Raw genomic sequence first — 20,652 nt, 5'->3', positions numbered from 1 at the left:
TCCCATAGCTTTTCACATTAAACTCAGTAGCCTTACCCTATACCACAAGGTCCTGCATGGCCTGGTTGCAACATTGGCTTTCTTTGTTCTTTTAACAGGCCAGAGTCCTTTCTGACTCAGGCCCTTTGCTGTTCTCTCATGATGGAACACTCTTCCACTCCCATTTTCCCATTCTACACCTGGTTGACATCCTCCCCATCTACGTTTAAATGTTCCTTTCCCAGAGTTTCTCTGAGTCCCTGTGCTAGTTAAGTTCCCTCTGCATTTTCCTTCACAACATTTACTACAACAGTAGTTAATACTTGTGAAATTATTTAATGGCTGGCTCTCATGTACTCATTGAGAATAGGAACTCTTCTGTGGTGTTTCCCTTTGTATCCCCAGCACTTGACATGGTCCCTGATACATAATAGAAGCTTAGTAAATACTTGCAGAGAGATAAATAGAAACAACAAATAGGTAGGTGTCTTCTCCTCGATCCCTGGGATGGGAGCCTTGTGGGGTAGTATCTCATTAATTAATGATGTGTTTGCCTCCACAGAGATTATTTTGCCGAGGATGATGGGGAGATGGTACCCAGAACGAGTCACACAGCAGGTAAGGATGCTGTGGGCCTTGCCTTGTTAAATTCTTTGTTTCTTTTGTTTATTTATTTGTTTTTCTTTTGAGACAGGGTCTCACTCTCTCACTACGGATGTAGTGCAGTGTTGTGATCATAGCTCACTGCAACCTCAAACTCCTGGGGTCAAGCTATCTTTTCACCTCAGCCTCCTGAGTAGCTGGGACTACAGACATATGCCTAATTTTTAATATTTGTTTTAGAGATGGGAGTCTTGCTATGTTGCTCAGACTGGTTTTGAATGTCTGACCTGAAGCGATATACCCACTCCAGCTTTCCAAAGTGTGTGGGAGAAATTGGCACTTGGTCAATTCTTGGTTTTCTGTTGATCATAATTCTCTTGAATTATGGCCTCTTTAAATTCATCATGGCAATATCTTCAAACTTTTGTGAATTTCCAAATTTGCACATACTACTGTAGCAATTTCACACTGAGAATTGTAAGCTAGCTATAATTCTATGTACTGAGAAGCAGCATAGTACAGTAAATCATTACAGATACTTATGTGAATTCTTCATACTTTTAATGATTCTGTAATTGCAAGGCTAAACTCACTTGTACAATGATTAAAATAAATTATGTTACTAAAATGAAATCTTTATCTTAATACAGCATTAAAATGGGTATAATAGGCTGGGCGCGGTGGCTCACACCTGTAATCCCAGCACTTTGGGAGGCTGAGGCGGGTGTATCACCTGAGGTCAGGAGTTCAAGACCAGACTAGCCAACATGGTTAAACCCCTTCTCTACCAAAAATACAAAAATTAGTTGGGCATGGTGGCCCACGCCTGTAATCCCAGCTACACAGGAGGCTGAGGCAGGAGAATCTCTTGAACCCAAGAGGCAGAGGTTGCAGTGAGCTGAGATTGTGGCACTGTACTCCAGCCTGGGTGATAGAGCAGACTCAGTCTCAAAAAAATAAAAAATAAAAATAAAATAATAAATAAATAAAATGGGTATAATAATAATGTTAATCTCATAGGTGAGATTGAGAAAAGCTTTTAGTACAGAGGCTGTCAAGGAATAAGCACTCAGTATCTTATCTATTGTTACTATTAATGTATTCCTAACAACAACACAATTATTACCGCACTAACATTAGCCAGAGATCTACCTGAATTGCAAAACCAAAGAGAAGATAATATTCTTTTGGGGTCTGTTTTCCACAAAACTTGTTCTCAACCTGAGGGTTTTACTTCCTTGCTAAGTTCTTTGCCTTTTTCATAACAGCCTGGAAGCACAGATTGTTTATATGCACAATTTGGAAAAAAGTTTTTAATTTGAATAAGTTAAGAATTTCAGAGTCACTTAAAATTAGTATTTGAAATGTGTGTTAAATCCACAAATTCCAAGGGTTACTATGCTCAACATTTTAAATGTCAATATTCTACATTTTGAGGCAAAAATTGAAGGACTAGGGCAAAAATGTGAGGGGAATGGATAAAATGCTTACTACATATAATACATGTGGCAAGGTGCTTTTATTATTTTACTTAATCCATATAACAGTTCTATAAAGCAGATATTATTACGCCTGTTTTTACAGAGGCAATATATCAGCAAAATTAAGAGATTTGCCTAAATTCCCACAATTAGCGAGTGGTCAGGATTGAAATCCAAGCCTCAAGGCATTGTTCTTTCTATCATATCCACCAGTCTAACTGTAATGTATTGTTATTTTGTTTTATCAAATTATCTTCCCCTTAGTAGTATATTTAATTTCACCTAAATGTGGAAGAAATCATTTTTTCTAATTACATTTATTTATTTATTTATTTATTTATTTTTGAGACAGAGTCTTGCTCTGTCACCCAGGCTGGAGTGCAGTGGTGCCATCTCGGCTCACTGCAACCTCCGCCTCCCAGGTTCAAGCAATTCTCCTGCCTCAGCCTCCCGAGTAGCTGGGATTACATGCGCCTGCCACCACACCTGGCTAATTTTTGTAGTTTTGGTAGAGATGGGGGTTCGCCATGTTGGCCAGGCTGGTCTTGAACTCCTGACCTCAAGTGATCCACCTGCCTCAACCACCCAAAAAACTGGGATTACAGGTGTGAGCCACCATGCCCAGCCTCTAATTACTTTCAATTAAAAATTTTGCATTTACATAGAAACATTCAGAATATTACCAAAACAGGCAATACCATCATAATTATTTTATTATTATTATTTGCTATCACAGTGTAGTATACAACTAACAGAACAATTATATTGGGTAAGCTGCATGAAAAACAACTGAAGAGGGAAAAATAATATCTCCATATATATGTAATTGATTTGTACTATGCACTAATAAAGCCTGCTTTAAATTTCTGTTCTAGTTTAAACCCCAAAACAGTACCAGGCAAGGTTAGTGGCTATTGAAAATATCATTAAGGACAGGGTTATCTAAAGACACACTGGATACTGCATTAATTTTGCAAAAACAAAAAGAGAGTATACAGTGTTCAGTTTAAAAACAAATCATATGATCTTACACTTCAGGTTTTTTTCTTTGAAATCAGTGGTGTAATGAGGAGTTAAATACTTTTAGGCAAAAAACAAACACATGCATGCACACTCACACAAAAACAAATTTAAAAAAAAAAGCCTCTTTTAAAACCACCCTATTGACTATCATCATTTTTTTCTTCACCCTTTCATCTTTCTATTCACCAATGTCTTTCCAGTCCTTTTTTTCTTCTTCTTCTTTCTTTTTCCAGTTTTTCCAACTTCCCTTTTCCCTGCATCAGACTTTCTTTTATCCCAGAATACAGCAATAGCCTTTATATCTATAATCTTAAAAGCCTTTCTTTCCTCAAGGCTGTATATTATCTGCAGCAGTAATTCTTCATTTCTTTCATTTCTCTCAGTTTTCTTACAACATCGCCAATGAATTAGCCAAGATGTTCTCCTGTGCTCTTTTGGTGAAATTTTCAGAACAAAACAAGAAAAAGGAGATCCCTTTGGTACATTAGAATCCTGGAACTTCTTTCTTCTCTCTCTTTCTCTCTCTCTCTCTTGTTTCCTTGCAGAGAGAATATAGATTTTTGTTTATTTCTTATAATGGGCCTGTTCACCTTCACCCTGTCTTCAAATTTTTTGTTTCTCTTTAGCAGAAATGAATTTCCATCTTTTCTGAACATAAAAAAAAAAGAATTCTAAGAAGTTGACTGAAGCATCTGGGTGCTTTTTCTTGGGCTCCTTCTGGCAAGTTGGCAGAATGAAGGAAAGAAGGCAGGGAAGGAGGGAGAGAGGAGGGAGGGAAGGAAGGAAGGAAGGAAGGAAGGAAGGGAGGGAGGGAGGGGAGGGGAAGGGAGGGGACGGGAGGGAAGGAAGGAGGCAGGCAGAGAGGTAGGGGGGAAAAGAGAAAAAAAAAGAGAAAGGAAGGAAGGAAGGGAGAGAGTGAGAAGGAGAGAAAGAAAAAGAGATAGGAAGAAAAGCATGCAATGGCATTTTGCCTCTTACTCCCTTGGATCTCCTTTCCCCAAGTGTCTAGTTAACTTTTCCTCAGCGAAGCAGTCACCCAGTACCTGTTTTGCTCTTACTTGCCCTGACACTGTCTGTAGCGCTTAATGCTTTGGCATGATTGTCTTCTTTCTTATTTAAAAAATAGTTCCATAATAAAAGTTCATTATTTCCTTCTGTCAGCCAAGAAAGTATGTACATTTCTATGTTTTCTACCTGTCTGTAACTCCAACCCTGCCCCAACATAAGGTCCTCTGCATACTTTGTTTGACAGAGGCTCTGATTTCTCATTCTTTAACAATGTTACTTCTCAAAAGCAAGCATAGGGTCAATTACAGCTTAGACTCCACTAGGTTCTCCCAAAGCAATGCTTCCGTTGGTTAATGGAGTGATTGAGTCTCTGCCTCTTTACCTGTTTTCCCCACTCTCAGACCTATTGCAATCCCTTTAATTGCTAAAATAACACAGTAGTAGCATACTGCTAAGAAAGACAGATGGAGAAAATATGGGATTGGTTCTGCCACTTTTTAGCAATGTGATCTTGTTCAAGCAAACTTTCCGAACCTTTACTTATTCATCAGTAAAATGGACTTAATAATCACTTATGTCTATTTCACTGGTTGCAGCGACTTCATAAATGAAATAATTCATGTGAAACTATTTTGTAACATGTAATGCCCTTTAAATATGTTGGCTGTTATAATTGTTACTATTACTAAATAGTAACCTGAAAAATTATCTGTAGAGATAGTTTGCTAGTAGCTTGGTTCTTTCCTTTAGACTGTCTTGGTTACCTTTTGTTATGTGACAAACCATCCCAAAACTTAGTGACTTAAAACAGGAGTCAGCAGCAAACTACAGCCCATGGGCCAACAGCCAGTTTTTATAAGTAAAGATTTATAGCCACACAGTCACACTCATTCATTTACAGATGGTCTGTGTCTGCTCTGTGTTACAGGGTAGAGTTGAGTACCTGTGCTAGAGATGATATGACCCAGAAGCCTAAAACAGTGTCTGGTCCTTTAAGAAAAAGTCTGCCCACACCTGGCTTAAAACAACAATGATTTATTATTTCTCACAATTCTGTTTTGGCAAACTGGGCATTATCGCTGCTGGTCTCACTTGGGATCACTCAACTGGCTGCAACTTTCTGATGGCTTGACTGAGACTGAAGGTCTCAGACAGCCTTGCTCACATGTCTGGCAGGTGGTGACTGTCAGCTGGGGCATCTTCACTTCCCTGAACAGCCTTTCCTTCTCCAGTGGGGTAGACCGACTTCTTCACAGCATGGTTGTCTTGGGATGCTAATAAAGCAAGAGCAGAAATGCAAGGCCTCTCAAAGCTAGTCTCTGGAACTCATACAGTAGCATTTATATCATATTCTGCCAGTCAAGGCAAGCCACTTTGCCAACCCAGATTCAAGAGTTGGGGAAATAGGCTCTACTTCTTAATGGCAGGAGTATCACATTGCAAAGGCATATGGACCCAAATTAGTTTGATTCACTGGGGATGGCTATTAATATGATCTACCACAGACTACTTTATGTAAACTGTTTCTATGTGGCCTAGATTGAGTTTGTATTTTGCAGAAACTGAATTCTGCTGGAATGTGCAAGTCAGAATGATCCTAGTTCCATTATTATATAAACCTTTTTTGTTGTTGTTCTGTTTCATTGACAGCTTTTCCTAGTGGCACTAAAGATCGAGGCCCTCCAGTGCAGTCACAGATCTGGAGAAGTGGTGAAAAGGTCCCTTTTGTGCAGACGTATTCCTTGAGAGCATTTGAGAAACCCCCTCAGGTACAGTCCCAGGCTCTTCGAGACTTTGAGAAGGTAAGTCATGTGAGTGGATAATTGTTATCCCAATTAGAAGCAGTACTATGGAATAGTGATGCCTGATAAAAATATGACCCATGGATTGGTCTGGATTATGGATGGCATTATCATTATGGTGTCTCTTTCAAGAGCATGTCCCAATAAACATATGCTCTGTCAGCTGTGTGCTGGGGGGTGTGGTTTATGGACCCTTGCCTATACAGCAGTCCCCCCTTTGGATGCCTCAAACTTCATAGTACTCAACCCTGTATTTACTATGTTTTTTTCTATACATACATACTTATGATAAAGTTTAATTTATAAATTAAGTGTTAATGAGACTAACAATAGTTAATAATAACATAGAACAATTATAACAATATACCAGCATTACTACTCTTGCACTTTTACATTGTTAAGTAAAATAGGAGTTACTTGAACACAAGCGCTGTGATACTGCAACAATCTGATAACCCAGACAGTACTGAGTGACTAACTGGTGGGCGATATATACAGCCTGGATGTACTGGACAAAGGGATGATTCAAGGGTGAGATAGAGTGGACGGCACGAGATTTCATCATGCTGCTCAGAACAATGTGCAATTTAAAATTTATGAGTTGTTCATTTCTGGAATTTTCTATTTAATATTTTCAGACTGTGGTTGACTGTGGGTAACTGACACCATGGAAAGCAAAACTGTGGATAAGGGGGGACTAACTGTACCAGTAAATGCTGCCTCATCACCTATACCCTTGGTTTACTTCTCAGATAAACTCAGGAAGTTTAAATGGCATTCTGAGAATCTGTAGCTGCAACATAGTGAGCCCAGGAGTCCCGGTCCAGCAGCTAGTATTGTATTCTCTGTTGCTAGCTTGGACCTCTCTCGATATCTAGGAATTGTCTGCAGTATGCGGTGGCACAGTAACAACCATTTGTTTCTCAACAAGAATCTGATAATGTTGCTTGAACCTCCTGAACCAGTGCTGCATGCTCTGCTTCTTCATATGTTTGTCCTTAGATTTGACCAAAAACAATAACTGATAATGTAATACAGATTCCCCAGCTCCCTGTGAGCTGGGTTGATCCCAGGAAGTCTGTACAAGAGAACATGTCTACTGGGATTTAAATAGCCCAGAAAGAGGCAGCCGGAATTTCTTATACTCTTGTGCTCTAAAAAAAAAAAAAAAAAAAAAAAAAAAAAAGGAAAGAAATAGCTCTTTGGTGCCCCCTCAGGGATACCCAGAGAGCAGGTCCCACGTAAGTCATGTGTAGTCTGTAAGATACTGGGGTTTCTCTCATTCTGGAATTGGAATTGATAACTTTTGACAGAAAAAAAAAGTAAAATTCTAATCTCAAAAAATTTTGTGTTGACATGGGTTTACCCCATCTTCCCTCAATTTGTAAGTAGAAATATTTCACCAATACTTTCTGTACATCCTACCAGATATTTCTGTGGGCAAAGAATATGCAACATATAACATGTGCCTAAGAATTAACAGCCTATTCTTCAAATTTTTTGCTCAGCATTCTCATGTATACTGTGTGTATGTTTTTTTAAAGACATGGAGAGTTTGCATGATAATTAAGGGGCTTTTAAAGACTAAATCTCTGAACAGCTGTGTGGTGCTGGTGGGGGAAGCAAGGATGCTAACACCCCAACCTCCTCCTTTTTTTGTTTTTTTTCACCTTTTGGATCTGCTGTGATGCAGAAAGGGTGAGCAGAGCTGCAGAGCTCCTCAAAACTGTGTGGGGTGCTCTCCAAAGGACAGCCAGCCTGCATGTTCCTTTTCGTTGAGAAATGACTGGAAATATAGAAATGAGGGGTGTCACCTCCATTGAAGGAATGGGTGGCAGATATAAGGCCCAAAGTCCTTTTCTCTTAGAGTTTAGGTCTAATATGACAGATTAGTCCTTATTTCTCAATGCTGGGAAACACTGACAGAAACCAAGCTAAGATGCAGGGAAAAGGCCAGTAAGAGATAGTTTAAATCTCTCTCTGCTATGTGTCAAATAAAAAGTAAATAAAGAGGCTACAACCCACTTCAGGCTTGATCAGAAAGTCATTGCCGGTAAATCATGCAGTGTTGTGTCACACGTTTGTTCATTTTTATATCCATTCATCCATCCTGTGGACTCTGAATGACAGCACCTAAAATACAAAACGCCTCCATGAAAGGGTTTAAAAATTAGAGAAAACATTGGTTAGAAAAAATATATGAGAGATAGGAACACATTCCAATGCCCTACCCTAAAAATGGTAAAATACGAAATAACATGGTATTTTCTGTAAAGTTTAAAATATGCATTCGGTAGCCTTGGGATATAGGATAGGTAGCAGTACTCAGAGAGAGGAAGGGACATGCTAAATGTTTTTTGCCAGAGTAGGGTCGACTCCTCCAGGGCTTAAAGACAAAGGGATACAGGCCTGGAAGGAGCAGCCAGGAATCCCTTCTTATTTCATTTATCCATGCAACAAACACATGATCACATTAAATGAGATACTTTAGTTCCTGCCCTTAGATAGTTATAGTCTATTTGGAAGTACAGACATTGCATTAAATACAATATAGCATGGCAAGTGCTTTCATAGAGATAAGGACAGTACACTCTGAGATCTTGAGAGAAAATGTCTACTTTTATTAAAGGAGTAGGGAAAGACCTCTTACAAGAGGACATTTCTCCTGGGGGCTTCATGTTGAGCAAGGTCTCCAAAGCTGAGTTAGATTTTACTAGTCAGAGAAGTAGAGTATAATATTCCAGACAGAGAGGAGATTTGGGGGAAGGAAGAGAGATATGTTCAAATAAGAGACTGGACTATAGAGAGGTAAGAAAAGGAGAGTTAGAACAGGAGAGAAGAAATATTAAAAGTACTTAATCTGTCAAAAGTAATTATAATTGTTCAGTAATGCAGTTACCTCTAAAATGTTTGCTGATGTAGGAAATTCTAGAGAAAAAAGGCCCTTTGATTACAGGGAAAGAGACAACAGACTAAAAATGCAAATACTGGCACATTATGGAACCAAAACATAATTAGTCAATTAACAAGTGAAAATGACAATTATCATTTATGTTGGTGCAGAAAAAAGGGACAAAGAAGGCAACATTTCCAACATACAACAGTGTTTCTTTTCTTTCATTCTCCACCCACAACCAACAGCATGGTTGTATGTGTATACAAACTCCAATTGTATGTTTGTAAGGTTGAGGTCAATAGGTATTACACTCCATGATGAAAGGAGGGCATTGCTTAGCATATATGCTTCATTTGTATTTTTGAACGAGTGAGTGATTTAATTAATTTCCCAACCGTACCAACTTCGTTATGTAGGCACTTTTCCCCACTCAGAGAATCCACTGATGAAGGGATCTTTATTCTTTTCAGATCTGTAGATCTGAAAAGAATAAAGCAGTGGGTTTAGTGTATTGAGCAGTGGGTTAAGTGTATCTCATAAGTTGTCTTATTTTGTGTTTATAAGACATGGAACAAGCATCACTCTCCCCATTTTTTAAATGAGGGAACCAGGACTCACAGAAATTGTGACTTTTTCAGGGCCATAAGTTTATGTACCATGATCATAAATCTGAACACGTTATTGGATCAGAAATAAGTTTTACCTACAAATGGTCACAATGATGTGTTGAGAAAAATCCCTTGCCGTATGCTTTCTCACTGATCACAGCCCCCAGCTGCAGCATCTCTGGAATGAGCGAGACTTCAGTGGTACATACATAATACTGGCTAGCATTTGATGATCACTTTCTATGTGGCAAATATCGCTCTAAGTATGTGACAGCATGATCTCATTTACAACAACCTTGTGAAAAGGCATGTTCACCAGTTAGAATGGTGATCATTAAAAATCAGGAAACAACAGGTGCTGGAGAGGATGTGGAGACATAGGAATGCTTTTACACTGCTGGTGGGAGTGTAAATTAGTTCAACCATTGTGAAAGACAGTGTGACAATTCTTCAAGGATCTAGAACTAGAAATACCATTTGACCCAGCAATCCCATTACTGGGTATATACCCAAAGGATTATAAATCATTCTACTATAAAGACACATGCACACGTGTGTTTATTGCAGCACTATTAACAATAGCAAAGACTTGGAACCAACCCAAATGCCCATTAATGTTAGAATGGATAAAGAAAATGTGGCACATATACACCATGGAATACTATGCAGCCATAAAAGAAGAATGAGTTCATGTCCTTTGCAGGGACATGGATGAAGCTGGAAACCATCATTCTCAGCAAACTAACACAGGAACAGAAAACCAAACACCCTATGTTCTCACACATAAATGGGAGTGGACTAATGAGAACACATGGACACAGGGAGGGGATCATCACGCACGGGGGCCTGTCGGGGGTGTGGGGCAAGGGGAGGGATAATATTAGGAGAAATACCTAATATAGATGACTGGTTGATGGGTGCAGCAAACCAACATGGCACATGTATACCTGTGTAACAAACCTGCACGTTCTGCACATGTATCCCAGAACTTCAAATATAATAAAAAAAGAAAAGCCATGATTATTATTCCAATTTATAAATGACAAACTAATGGCAAAAAGAATAACAAAGGAACTTGCCCAATGACTCTTGATTGAGCCTGAAAACACCTGATGTCTTTGTGACCTAAAGATAGTGGGCATTTCCTATGTTGGGGAACTCAGCTGGTGAGTTTGGTGCTAATGAAGATGTTGGCTTATTTGGAAATGGAATCACTAGTTCCTCCTATTTAGATTGATGCAGATCGAAATTCTACCAGACTCCTGCCTCTCTAGGTAAACTGTAAATCCACTTTTGTCTTCCAATATTCTCTATTACATGATTTTTACTCTATTAATTCTGAACTGCTTGCAATTCAAAGCTGTTTCATACTTTCATTTCTTTGTACCTGCTGTTCTCTCTGCCTTGAGAACATTTTCTCTCCTATTGTTTATTTGGTTACAGTTTACTCATCCTTTAAGATTCAGCTCAGGTGCCTTTTTAAATTTATTTATTTTTTAATTTTAGGATGCCTTCTCTTACTCTCTAATCCCAGAATACATACCAAGACTCTAAGCTCCTTGAGGGCAGAAAACACCTCTTGCCCATTCTTTTCTAGTCTCTAGAATATAGCATAATGTAGTACATAGTAAGTGCTCAGTAAATATTCATCAACTAAACTAGCTGAAAATTATTAAAAATTAGATATCCTACTGGATTTGTATCTCTTCTGCCTCTACCTGGTATTCACAATAAGTTGAATAGTTTTAAGGAGGCCACTGGTGTGTTAATCGATTGGGTAGGATGGGAAACTAGGAAGTCAAGAGATGTACATTTCTTTTCCACTTTATTTTTTTATTGTTCGTTTTTTTGAGAAGGAGTCTGGCTGTGTCACCCAGGCTGGAGTGCAGTGGTGCAATCTCAGCTCACTGCAGCCTCCGCCTCCTGGATTCAAGCGGTTCTCCTGCCTGAGTAGCTGGGACTACAGGCGCCCGCCACCACACCCGGCTAATGTTTTGTATTTTTAGTAGAGACGGAGTTCCGCTATGTTGGTCAGGCTGGTCTCCAAATCCTGGCCTCAAGTGGTCCGCCCTCCTTGACCTCCCAAAGTGCTGGAATTTCAAGCGCGAACTACACGCCTGGCCTCTTTTCCACTTTAAATGGAATGATAAAACTAAGAATGAAAAGGACAGGAGAGAAAGTGTCTTTTTGAAATAATATTTGCTCATTATACACCAGGCACTTTTCTAGATATTTGACATATTTCATTTAGTGTATTTTCAGTTCATTTTCCTAACTTATGAGATAGATATTACTTTTACAACCATTATACTAGTGAAGAGATCAAGGTTCAAATAACTGGCCCAAAGTTATATAAGAATAAAGTAACAGAGCCACTGTAACTCCAATGATTCCAACGTTCTTGGGGAAATGAAAGGACTCTCGTAACAGAGCCACTGTAGCTCCAATGATTCCAACGTTCTTGGGGAAATGAAAGGACTCTCAGAGAAGGAGAGCATTACGTTGGTGGAATGCCTGCAGTTGGGTTTCTTACACAGAATCCACATGGCAGACGGTACAGAAAAGCCACAGAACGGTGGGAGTCTTTGGCTATAAAATCAAGAGGGGGCCTCCACTGCCCTGTCCTGTTTACACATTTTTCTAATAATGTCGTCTCTAACAAGAAAATATCATCAAAACCAGCTGTAGTGTATGCCTAACTGTACTCTGCAGCTTTCCTTGGCAGTCTGAATCTAACCGCAGTGAGTCAGCCTGTTCAGGTCCCACCCATCCCGGCGAACTTTTCCACTTAGATCTTGAAGTCTTTGGGGAGAAAAAAGAAAAAAAAAAGTGCTAAAAGCAGAAGGCTTTTTCATTTTGGGGGGTTTCTGGAGCTCTGAGTTATCACTGTCTGGGTAACCTGTGCTAATTTAGGTTAATTGGGGTCCTGTCACTGCCCTCTTTATGTTCCACAATTTTGGTGCTTCTGGAGTGTTTCTCTCTAATTACAGCCTTGGAAAATGAATACTACTGGTGAAGCGCATTTTTATTTTTAAAAAATGCATTCATTCTTCCAAACCACAGTGTCCCAAACATACTGGTTTTGTTTTCACTGGTATCTTAGGACATTCAAAAAGTTATTAGGAGGCAGGGGGTAAATATTAAACTTTCAGCAATCACAAGTGCAGTTTGTTTTCCCTTTTCAATCTCATGTTTAAAAAGGGAAACAGAGGGCTTCCACACAGTCATTCCACAGACTTTCCATGCAAAGTTTTCGTTCCTAAGCAGCATTACCAAAGATATGAATCAAATCAATTACTTTTTTTCTTGTAGAACTACAGAGTAAAAGGAATGCTTCTGAGTGCTGTAGAAGATACAAAGATGGACATGAGATTCCATTCTCAAAGAATGTACAATCTGATTGGGGCATTAAAAAATTTAAATTATTCAAGATTTAATTTAAATAACATCTAAGGCAATATTGAAAGAGATATTTCAAGATGGGAGTACTTGCCAAACTAATGTATGTTTTTAAAACTTAAATATGGCCAGGTGTGGTGATCATGCCTGTAATCGCAGCACTTTGGGAGGCTGAGGCGAGCGAATCACCTGAGGTCAGGAGTTCGAGACCAGCCTGGCTAACATGGTGAAACCCCATCTCCATTAAAAATACAAAAATTAGCTAGGCGTGGTGGCACGCGCCTGTAATCCCAGTTACTCAGGAGGCTGAGGGAGGAAAAGCGCTTGAACCCAGAGGGCAGAGGTTGCAGTGAGCCGAGATCAAGCCACTGCACTCCAGCCTGGGCGACAAAGCGAGACTCTGTCTCAAATAAATAAATAAATCTTAAATACTGGGATAGAACATTTTTTCTCATTTGTGCGTGCGCGTGTGTGTGTGTGTAAACTTTTCAAAGTTGTAAATATTAGCTTACATTGGTTATGCAATTAATAAACAAACTTTATCAAAAAGAATGAAATTACAAAAGTTGGACAACCCTGAACATTCTGAAAGATATGATTACCAACACAGAAAAGAGAGCAACCACTTTCACAGAGAATGTAGCACTTGAATTAGAATCATTCTTTTTGTAATTTTAAATTATCTCCTTTCTGTCTCCTCATTAAAACTTGTTTTCTTCTCTTCTCCCATTGTTTGAAGAGAAGCCCTGTCTTTCTTTCTGTGGACTTTGCAAAGTTTCCATTCTAATGATAATTTCCATTCCAATACTAAATTTAAAAAATAACAACAAAGATCATGATACCAATTAATATTTGTAAGTGCTTACAGTATGCCAAGTTCTGAGAATGCACTTGACCTTATTATCTTATTCAGTTCTCCTAATAGTCTTTTGAGGTTGGTACAACCATTGTCTTCGTTTGTAAAGAGAGAGACACTGAAGCTAGGAAAACACTAGTAATTGATGGAAAGTGCTGGAGCTGGGATTTGGACATAAGTGTACTGGTTCTAGTGCCTAAACTCTTAGCCACAATTTTATTATGCTTATTGATAGCTGACCCCCTTATTCATTTGTTTGTTAATCCACTCATCCACTTATGAGTGCATCATGTGTGCCAGGCCATGTTCTAGCTGTTAGTTGCACAATGATCAAGAATGAATGTATGAAAATATGTATTTTTGGCCGGGCGTGGTGGCTCACGCCTGTAATTCCAGCACTTTGGGAGGCTGAGGCAGGGGGATCACCTGAGGTCAGGAGTTCGAGACCAGCCTGGACAACATGGTAAAACCCTGTCTCTCCTAAAAATACAAAAATTAGCCAGGTGTGGTGGTGCACGCCTGTAATCCCAGCTACTCAGGAGGCTGAGGCAGGAGAATCACTTGAACCCAGGAGGCAGACGTTGCAGTGAGCTGAGATTGCCACTGTACTCCAGCCTGGGTGACAGAGCTAGACTCTGTCTCAAAAAAAAAAAAAACAAAAAAAGAGAAAATGTATGTTCAAGGATGAGTGTTTATTTCAGTATTCTTTATACCAATACAATATTAGTCAAGGTGAGGATTATTTCAAGTGTGGAATATATATACAATAGAACATTATAGAGCAATGTACTGACTTGGGAGGATGTCCATTATAACAAATTTAAGATTAAACAAAACAACGGCAACAACAATTTGACTGAATATTACAAAAAATAAGATCTCATTTTTGAGGGCGAAAAGATGGAAATGTCTGGAAGGATACATACCAAAATATTGATGTTGATTATGTCCGGATGATGGAATTAGGCATTGCCTTCTTTATAACTTAGAGTATTATATTTATTTTAATTATCTATTCATTGAAAAAATATTCTAGTGCTTTTACTATGTGCAGCATACCTTAAGCATTGCAGATACAATATTGAATAGGCAAACATGGTTCCTGCCTTCACAGAGTTTACAGATTAGCAAATTCCAACAGAATGTAATTATTATTGTAATAGAAGTAAAGAGTGCTATGGAATATATAGCTGGGTACTTACTCAATCTGAAGAGGTTGGGGGATTCAGGGAAAGTTTCCTAGAGGAAACTGCATCTAACCAGGGACCTGAAGAAGGAATAAGAATTAGCCACTAATAAGGGGGTGGGAGTGTGAGAATGAAGAATGTTCCATGCATAGGAAATAGCTTGAATCAAGATCCAGATGAGAGAAAGAACCATAGTCAGTATTCCTAGATAATGGGATGTAAGGAATGCAGAGAATTGAAACCAGAGAAAAGAGAGAGGAGTCATCATACAGAGTCTTGCAAGTTACGTAAAGGCTTTTAAATTTTATCTGAGCTCAAGGGAACTGCTGAAAGCTTTTAGACAGAGAGGTGACATGATCAGATTTTCCTCTTAGAAAGACCCTTTTGGCTTCCTTATGGACTCTGCATAGGAGGAGGAGTCTAGAGGCAGAGTAAACAGTTGCAGTATTCCAGGCAAAGGTTGGTGGAGATGCCAGTATAAAAATTAGAGAAACGGACAGGTGAAAGAAATTTCAGAGGCAGAATTGATAGAGCTAAGCCATTGATTGGATGTAGAACCAGTGAGGCTGAAGAAACCCAAAGATGACTGACCACCAATTCATCTCTTCACTCACATCCTACCCACTGTCACCTTGTTGTAAACTTCCAGACTACCTTCACCTCTCTCTTCAATAACGTGAGTTATTTGTTCAAAGTCTGCCTTTTCTGTTAGAACATGAGCTCACTATAGCAGGGACAGTGGTTGTCTTTTCACTTCTAGATACAGTGATTAGCATAATGCCTGGTACATAGTAGGCATGCCCTTTTCTTTTCTTCTTTTTTGTTTGTTGTGGATGAATAAATGATGTCAAGTTTTCTTGCTTGGTCAACTACTAGCTTATGCCCTCCACTGAGAAAGAGAACAACTGGAACAGGCACATGTAGTACTTTTATGACCATTGAAGCAACAGCAACACAAACAAAAAACAGTAAAGCGATTTCTGTTTTTGGAAGAAAAGTAAAGAAGATTCTTCCTGTTATTAAGGAACTCCAGATCTACTGGGGAGACAGTCAAACAGATAATCCCAATATACTGTGAAATGGGCCACAATAAGAGTAGGTCCGCAGTGCTGTGGAAGCATTCAGGAGGAGCCCTTGCCCCGGCAATAGGGCCAGATAGGTTTCTTTTAGAAGGTAATATCTGACTTAGATCCTTGTGGGTGAGTTGGGATTAGTTAAGTGAGAGCTGGGTGGGAATTAAAGAGAAGTGACATTCTAGGCTAATGCTGCTACCCATGCAAAGTCCTGGAGGCAGCATGAGCCTGGTGAATTCAGAAATAGGAGGCTTTCTGTCATGGATGGAGCAAGGGAGGGTCAACTGGGGTTCATGTTGGCTCTGTCTTTTCCCTTATCCCCCTACTTCTGGTCAAGGCATTATTGTTGCAGCCATGGGCATTCATGGTATCACTGTGGACTCTTGGTTTGTTTTTTTTGTTTCTTTTTTTTTGAGACATGGTCTTGCTCTGTCATCCAGACTTGAGTGCAATGGCACAATCTTGGCTCACTGCAGCCTTGACCTCCTGTCAAGTGATCCCCCATCTCAGCTTTCTGAGTAGCTGGGACTACAAGAACATACCATCACGCCTGGATAATTTTGACTTTTTAAAAATTTTATTTATTTATTTATTTGAGATGGAGTTTCACTCTTGTTGCGCAGGCTGGAGTGCAGTGGCGTGATCTCCACTCATTGCAACCTCCGCCTTTCGGGTTCAAGTGATTCTCCTGCCTCAGCCTCCTGAGTAGCTGGGATTACAGGCATGCGCCACCACACTGGCAAACTTTGTATTTTTAGTAGAGACGGGGTTTCTCCATGTTGGTCAGGCTGGTCTCGAACTCCCGACCTCAGGTGATCCACCCACCTTGGCCTCCCTAAGTGCCACTGCGCCTGGCCTGTTTTTTAATTTTTTGTAGAGATGGGGTCTCACTGTGTTGCCCAGGCTGGTTTCAAGCTCCTGGCCTCAAGCAATCCTCCTGCCTTGGCGTCTCAAAGTGTTTGAGCCACCATACCTGGCAACTCTTAGCTCTTGTGGCCAGAGCAGGTCGTAGTCATGCCTTCAAAATTGCCTTCACTCCTAGAAAAAAATGGAGAAAGGATTATTTAAAATCTAGAGAAAAAGGTGAGCCCATAAGTCACTCTCTCTGAATTCCAGAAGCTCAGCAAATAATCTGAGTTGAACCAATTGTGAACAAACACCAAGTCCTGCTGATGTTGATTGGACCAAAGTGATGGAGAATCTAGTTTGGAGTCTGGTAATCCTTGGGAGGCCCCAACATCACTGCAGCTCAACTGTCATTCCCGCCTTGCAGTTCATTTAACTGCCTCTGGCAGCACTATTTCTGGCTGGGCCATCTATTTTTGGTGGCCAGGGAAGTTGTTATTTGTTTTGTTTTGTTTTGATATGGTTTACAGTGCTCTAGTGTGATGATGAAGATAACATCTGGTTATTACAGGATTGGGGGTGTTGTGGGTGTGTATCTATGTTGGGGAAGGCAGCAGGAACATCATCTTAACTCCTGTTCTTTATCTGCATGATGAGGTTGCCTAAGGCAGGGTTTATTAATCAACCTGATGCAATAGCTCTGTCATTAGTGCTCTTGTTACCAGGCAAGAAAAGGCTGTGTACAGGATGGGTATCAGTATGCTTCTGAGTGTTAGGGAAAAAAATGGAATGATATTATTAATATTTTAGCATTTAAGAGACTCTGGAACTTCAGGAATTATGTTAAAATTTCAGAAACAGAGTTTTAGAAGGGTGATTTGTTTGTTTATTGTACAGTCCAAAAGAAAAAAGCAGGACTTTGTGGAATTCATAATCAGTTTTCTGAAGCAGGTATCAGTAGTTGGCTTCTGAGACAAGGGCAGAAACACCATATTGGCATAAAAGAGTTGATGAGTGGAACACCAAGTTGGTTGGCTCTGGTTGACATTTTCCTTGGTAGAATGTGGTGTGTGAAAGTTATACATATTTTTCAGAACAGGCCAAATACGTATGTTTTATGTCAAAACATAGATCATATGTTTCTGTTTTATCTGAGGGTTATCACAAAACTTTACGTTTTTATAAAACTTAATCTGTGAATATTCATTACTGAGAGCCACTTAGAGGATACTTCGTCTGATCCTTCTTTTAGGGCCCTGTAATATAGGTAGGATTGGTATACAGAATATTTAGACGTGATTCATTCTAAGCCATTTACCTTTAACTGAATTGAATCAAATTGGACTTTAACTGAATCTTTATCATTAAAAAAAACTCTTATAAAAGATAAAGGATTGGGTTAGTTACTTCTCTCAGCTTTGGTTTATTTCTTTGTCTTCTTCTTTTAAAAACAAAGCTTTATTCAAACGATTAACACACTATACAGCTCACCTTCTTAAATCATACAATTCTATGATTTTAGTATATTCACAGAGTTGTGCAACCATCACCACTGTCTAATTCCAGTACGTGTTTCTCACTCCAATAGGAAACCTCATACTCATTAACACTCACTTCCCGGTTTCCCTCTCCCTGGTTCCTGGAAACCACTAATCTACTTTCTCCCTGGATTTGCCTATTCTGGACATTTCATATAAATGGAATTATACAGTATGTGACCTTTTGTGTCTGGCTTCTTTCACATTATTGTATAATGTTGTCAAGGTCATTTATGTTGTAGCATGTATCAGTACTTCATTCCTTTTTATGGCTGAGTAATATTCTATGATTTGGATATGCTAAATTTTGTTTATCCATTCATCAGTTGAAGGACATTTGAAATACTTACAATTTTGGCTATTATGAGTAACGCTGCTATGAACATTTGTATAAAAGATTTCGTGTGGCCATATGTTTTCAATTTTCTTGGGTGTATAACTAGGAAAGGAATTGCTAGGTCACATGGTAACTCTTTGTTTAACCCTTTGAGAGCCAACTTTAGTTTATTCATCTTGAAAATGAAGAAAACAATTTTTTTTTTTTTTTTACATAGATCCAGGTGGTCAGATCCTTTAGGGTCACCACCAGGAAGATTATTTACAGTGAAGGATACTTTTTGAAAAGTTATGGGGGGCCTGAAGTAGAAGAGGGAATACCTTATCAGTTGCAAGTGAATCCCAGGCTCAGAAGGGTCATACAGTCTCATGTTTAAGGCCCTGATGCGTATGCAGTATGGGCTCAAACTGTTGGAGTTATAGTCTGTGCTCCTCCACTTTCTCAGTGAACAAGTCAGTTAACCTCCTGATGTCTCTCTGTCCTAGGCAGTAAAATAGGGATCATCATGTCTTCCTACTTCAAAGGTTGTGGTAAAGATAAATGAAATAATACACATGGAAGTATTTTGTACATTGTCAAATCCAATGTAGATGATTGTTGTTGTGAAGACAGTATAATTGTATCTGATTAATTTTGTAATACAGGCCCAAGTCATTCAAAACAGCCAGGAATTAAAGTTTTTATTTGTACAATTCAGATTTTATGAGAACAGCATAGAGACACCTAGACACAGGGATGCATTATAAATAAAATACGTGTATGTAAAATGAACCAGCCCTCTCTTCTTCCTGCCCCATCTCTTCTTGTCTATCCCCATCCCCAATCCAAAATAAGTTGGGCTCCTGGTTGTAGTTCCCTGGGTGCTAAAAAGCAGGAAATACTCTCCAGACATTTCTGTACCCTTCCCATAGGGCAGTTTTGAAAATATGACAATTAGCAAAGTTATAGGTTAAATCGTCTACTGGGCATCATCCTTGAGTCATTGTTACTGCTTTTGTCTTAGAAATATGGTGTCCTTTACGTGCACTTACTGCTTCTGTAGCACAGGCAGCCAGAGCTCTCAGTCTGAACAGGTAGACTCTCGTTACCTTTTAGGGCTGCAGGAGAGCTGGTGGGCATTCTGAAATTCTTTACGAAGTGATAGCTCTCTCGCTGGCCTTTGGTAGGAGTGTTTCTATGAGAAAATGTGTTTCAAGCATAGAATTTTGGGATGGCCAAAGATCTTAAAAGCCCTCTAGAGCTAGCTCCTACCTGATGTGGGAAAACTTTTAACAGTATCCCTGAAAGGTGATTCTTGAGTTTTGGTCAAGCCCCTTTTGTGACAGGAAGTTTAGTCTGTCTCATGATGTATGTACTCAGTAAAAATTTGATGTATAAACATATGGATAGAGTGTGGCAATATCTTTATTACATCTAACTCTACTGGAGAATTCATCCTTATATCTAATTGATAACTGCCTCCCTGTAATTCCTACTTTCATTCCCTTTAAAATAGTTTTAAAAATTATAATCTGTTTTACAAACAACAGGAATATACAAAGAATAATTAAACACTTGTCCATGTATTGAATATCAAAATGTTAGAAAACATTATTTTTAGTTTATTTGCCTCAGGTGAAAAAACAAAAGTTAGCATTACAGATACAGTTGCAACCTTCTTAGTATCCTGCCCAGATCCCAGTCTTCTGACTGCTTTCCTATACTTAACCATTAAGTAGTTTCCCCAAAATGACCCAATGAGAAAAAAGGAAAGCCGAGATTTGAACGCTGGTCTTCACGGTTCAAAGCTATTGCTCTTTTCACAGTTCCATGCTACCCACCCTAGATAAATATGTATGATAGTGATCATATTTATTGTCTATGTGTAAATTGATGTAAAGTGTCAAGGGTTACTTAAAGCACTACTCTTCTGTTCTTCTATTTGCCATATTAACTTATTTTTAAGATATTTTTATTTTCAAGGAAGGTAAAGATAAGAATTATCCACAGATATCAAATTAGTACAGTTAAAATTGT

The 20,652-nt window shown here is 39.1% G+C and overlaps 1 protein-coding gene across 14 annotated transcripts in view; it reads left to right on the top strand.

Annotated features, from left to right (window-relative positions):
* The window catches only part of LOC129030855 (myomegalin), a 226,010-nt gene that overhangs the window by 53,099 nt on the left and 152,259 nt on the right, over positions 1-20,652 (top strand). For all 14 annotated transcript variants that reach the window (XM_063651409.1, XM_063651410.1, XM_054476702.2 and 11 more), the window contains exons 2-3: positions 542-597; positions 5,745-5,896. In XM_063651409.1, coding sequence (XP_063507479.1) covers positions 542-597; positions 5,745-5,896 — 208 coding nt within the window. The remainder of the gene's footprint in view (positions 1-541; positions 598-5,744; positions 5,897-20,652) is intronic.

This window comes from Pongo pygmaeus, chromosome 1 (genome assembly GCF_028885625.2).
Source record: "Pongo pygmaeus isolate AG05252 chromosome 1, NHGRI_mPonPyg2-v2.0_pri, whole genome shotgun sequence".
NCBI classification, from domain to species: Eukaryota; Metazoa; Chordata; class Mammalia; order Primates; family Hominidae; genus Pongo; species Pongo pygmaeus.
The sequence above is the reverse complement of the archived record's forward strand: the minus strand, read 5'-3'. Positions and strand labels throughout refer to the sequence as shown.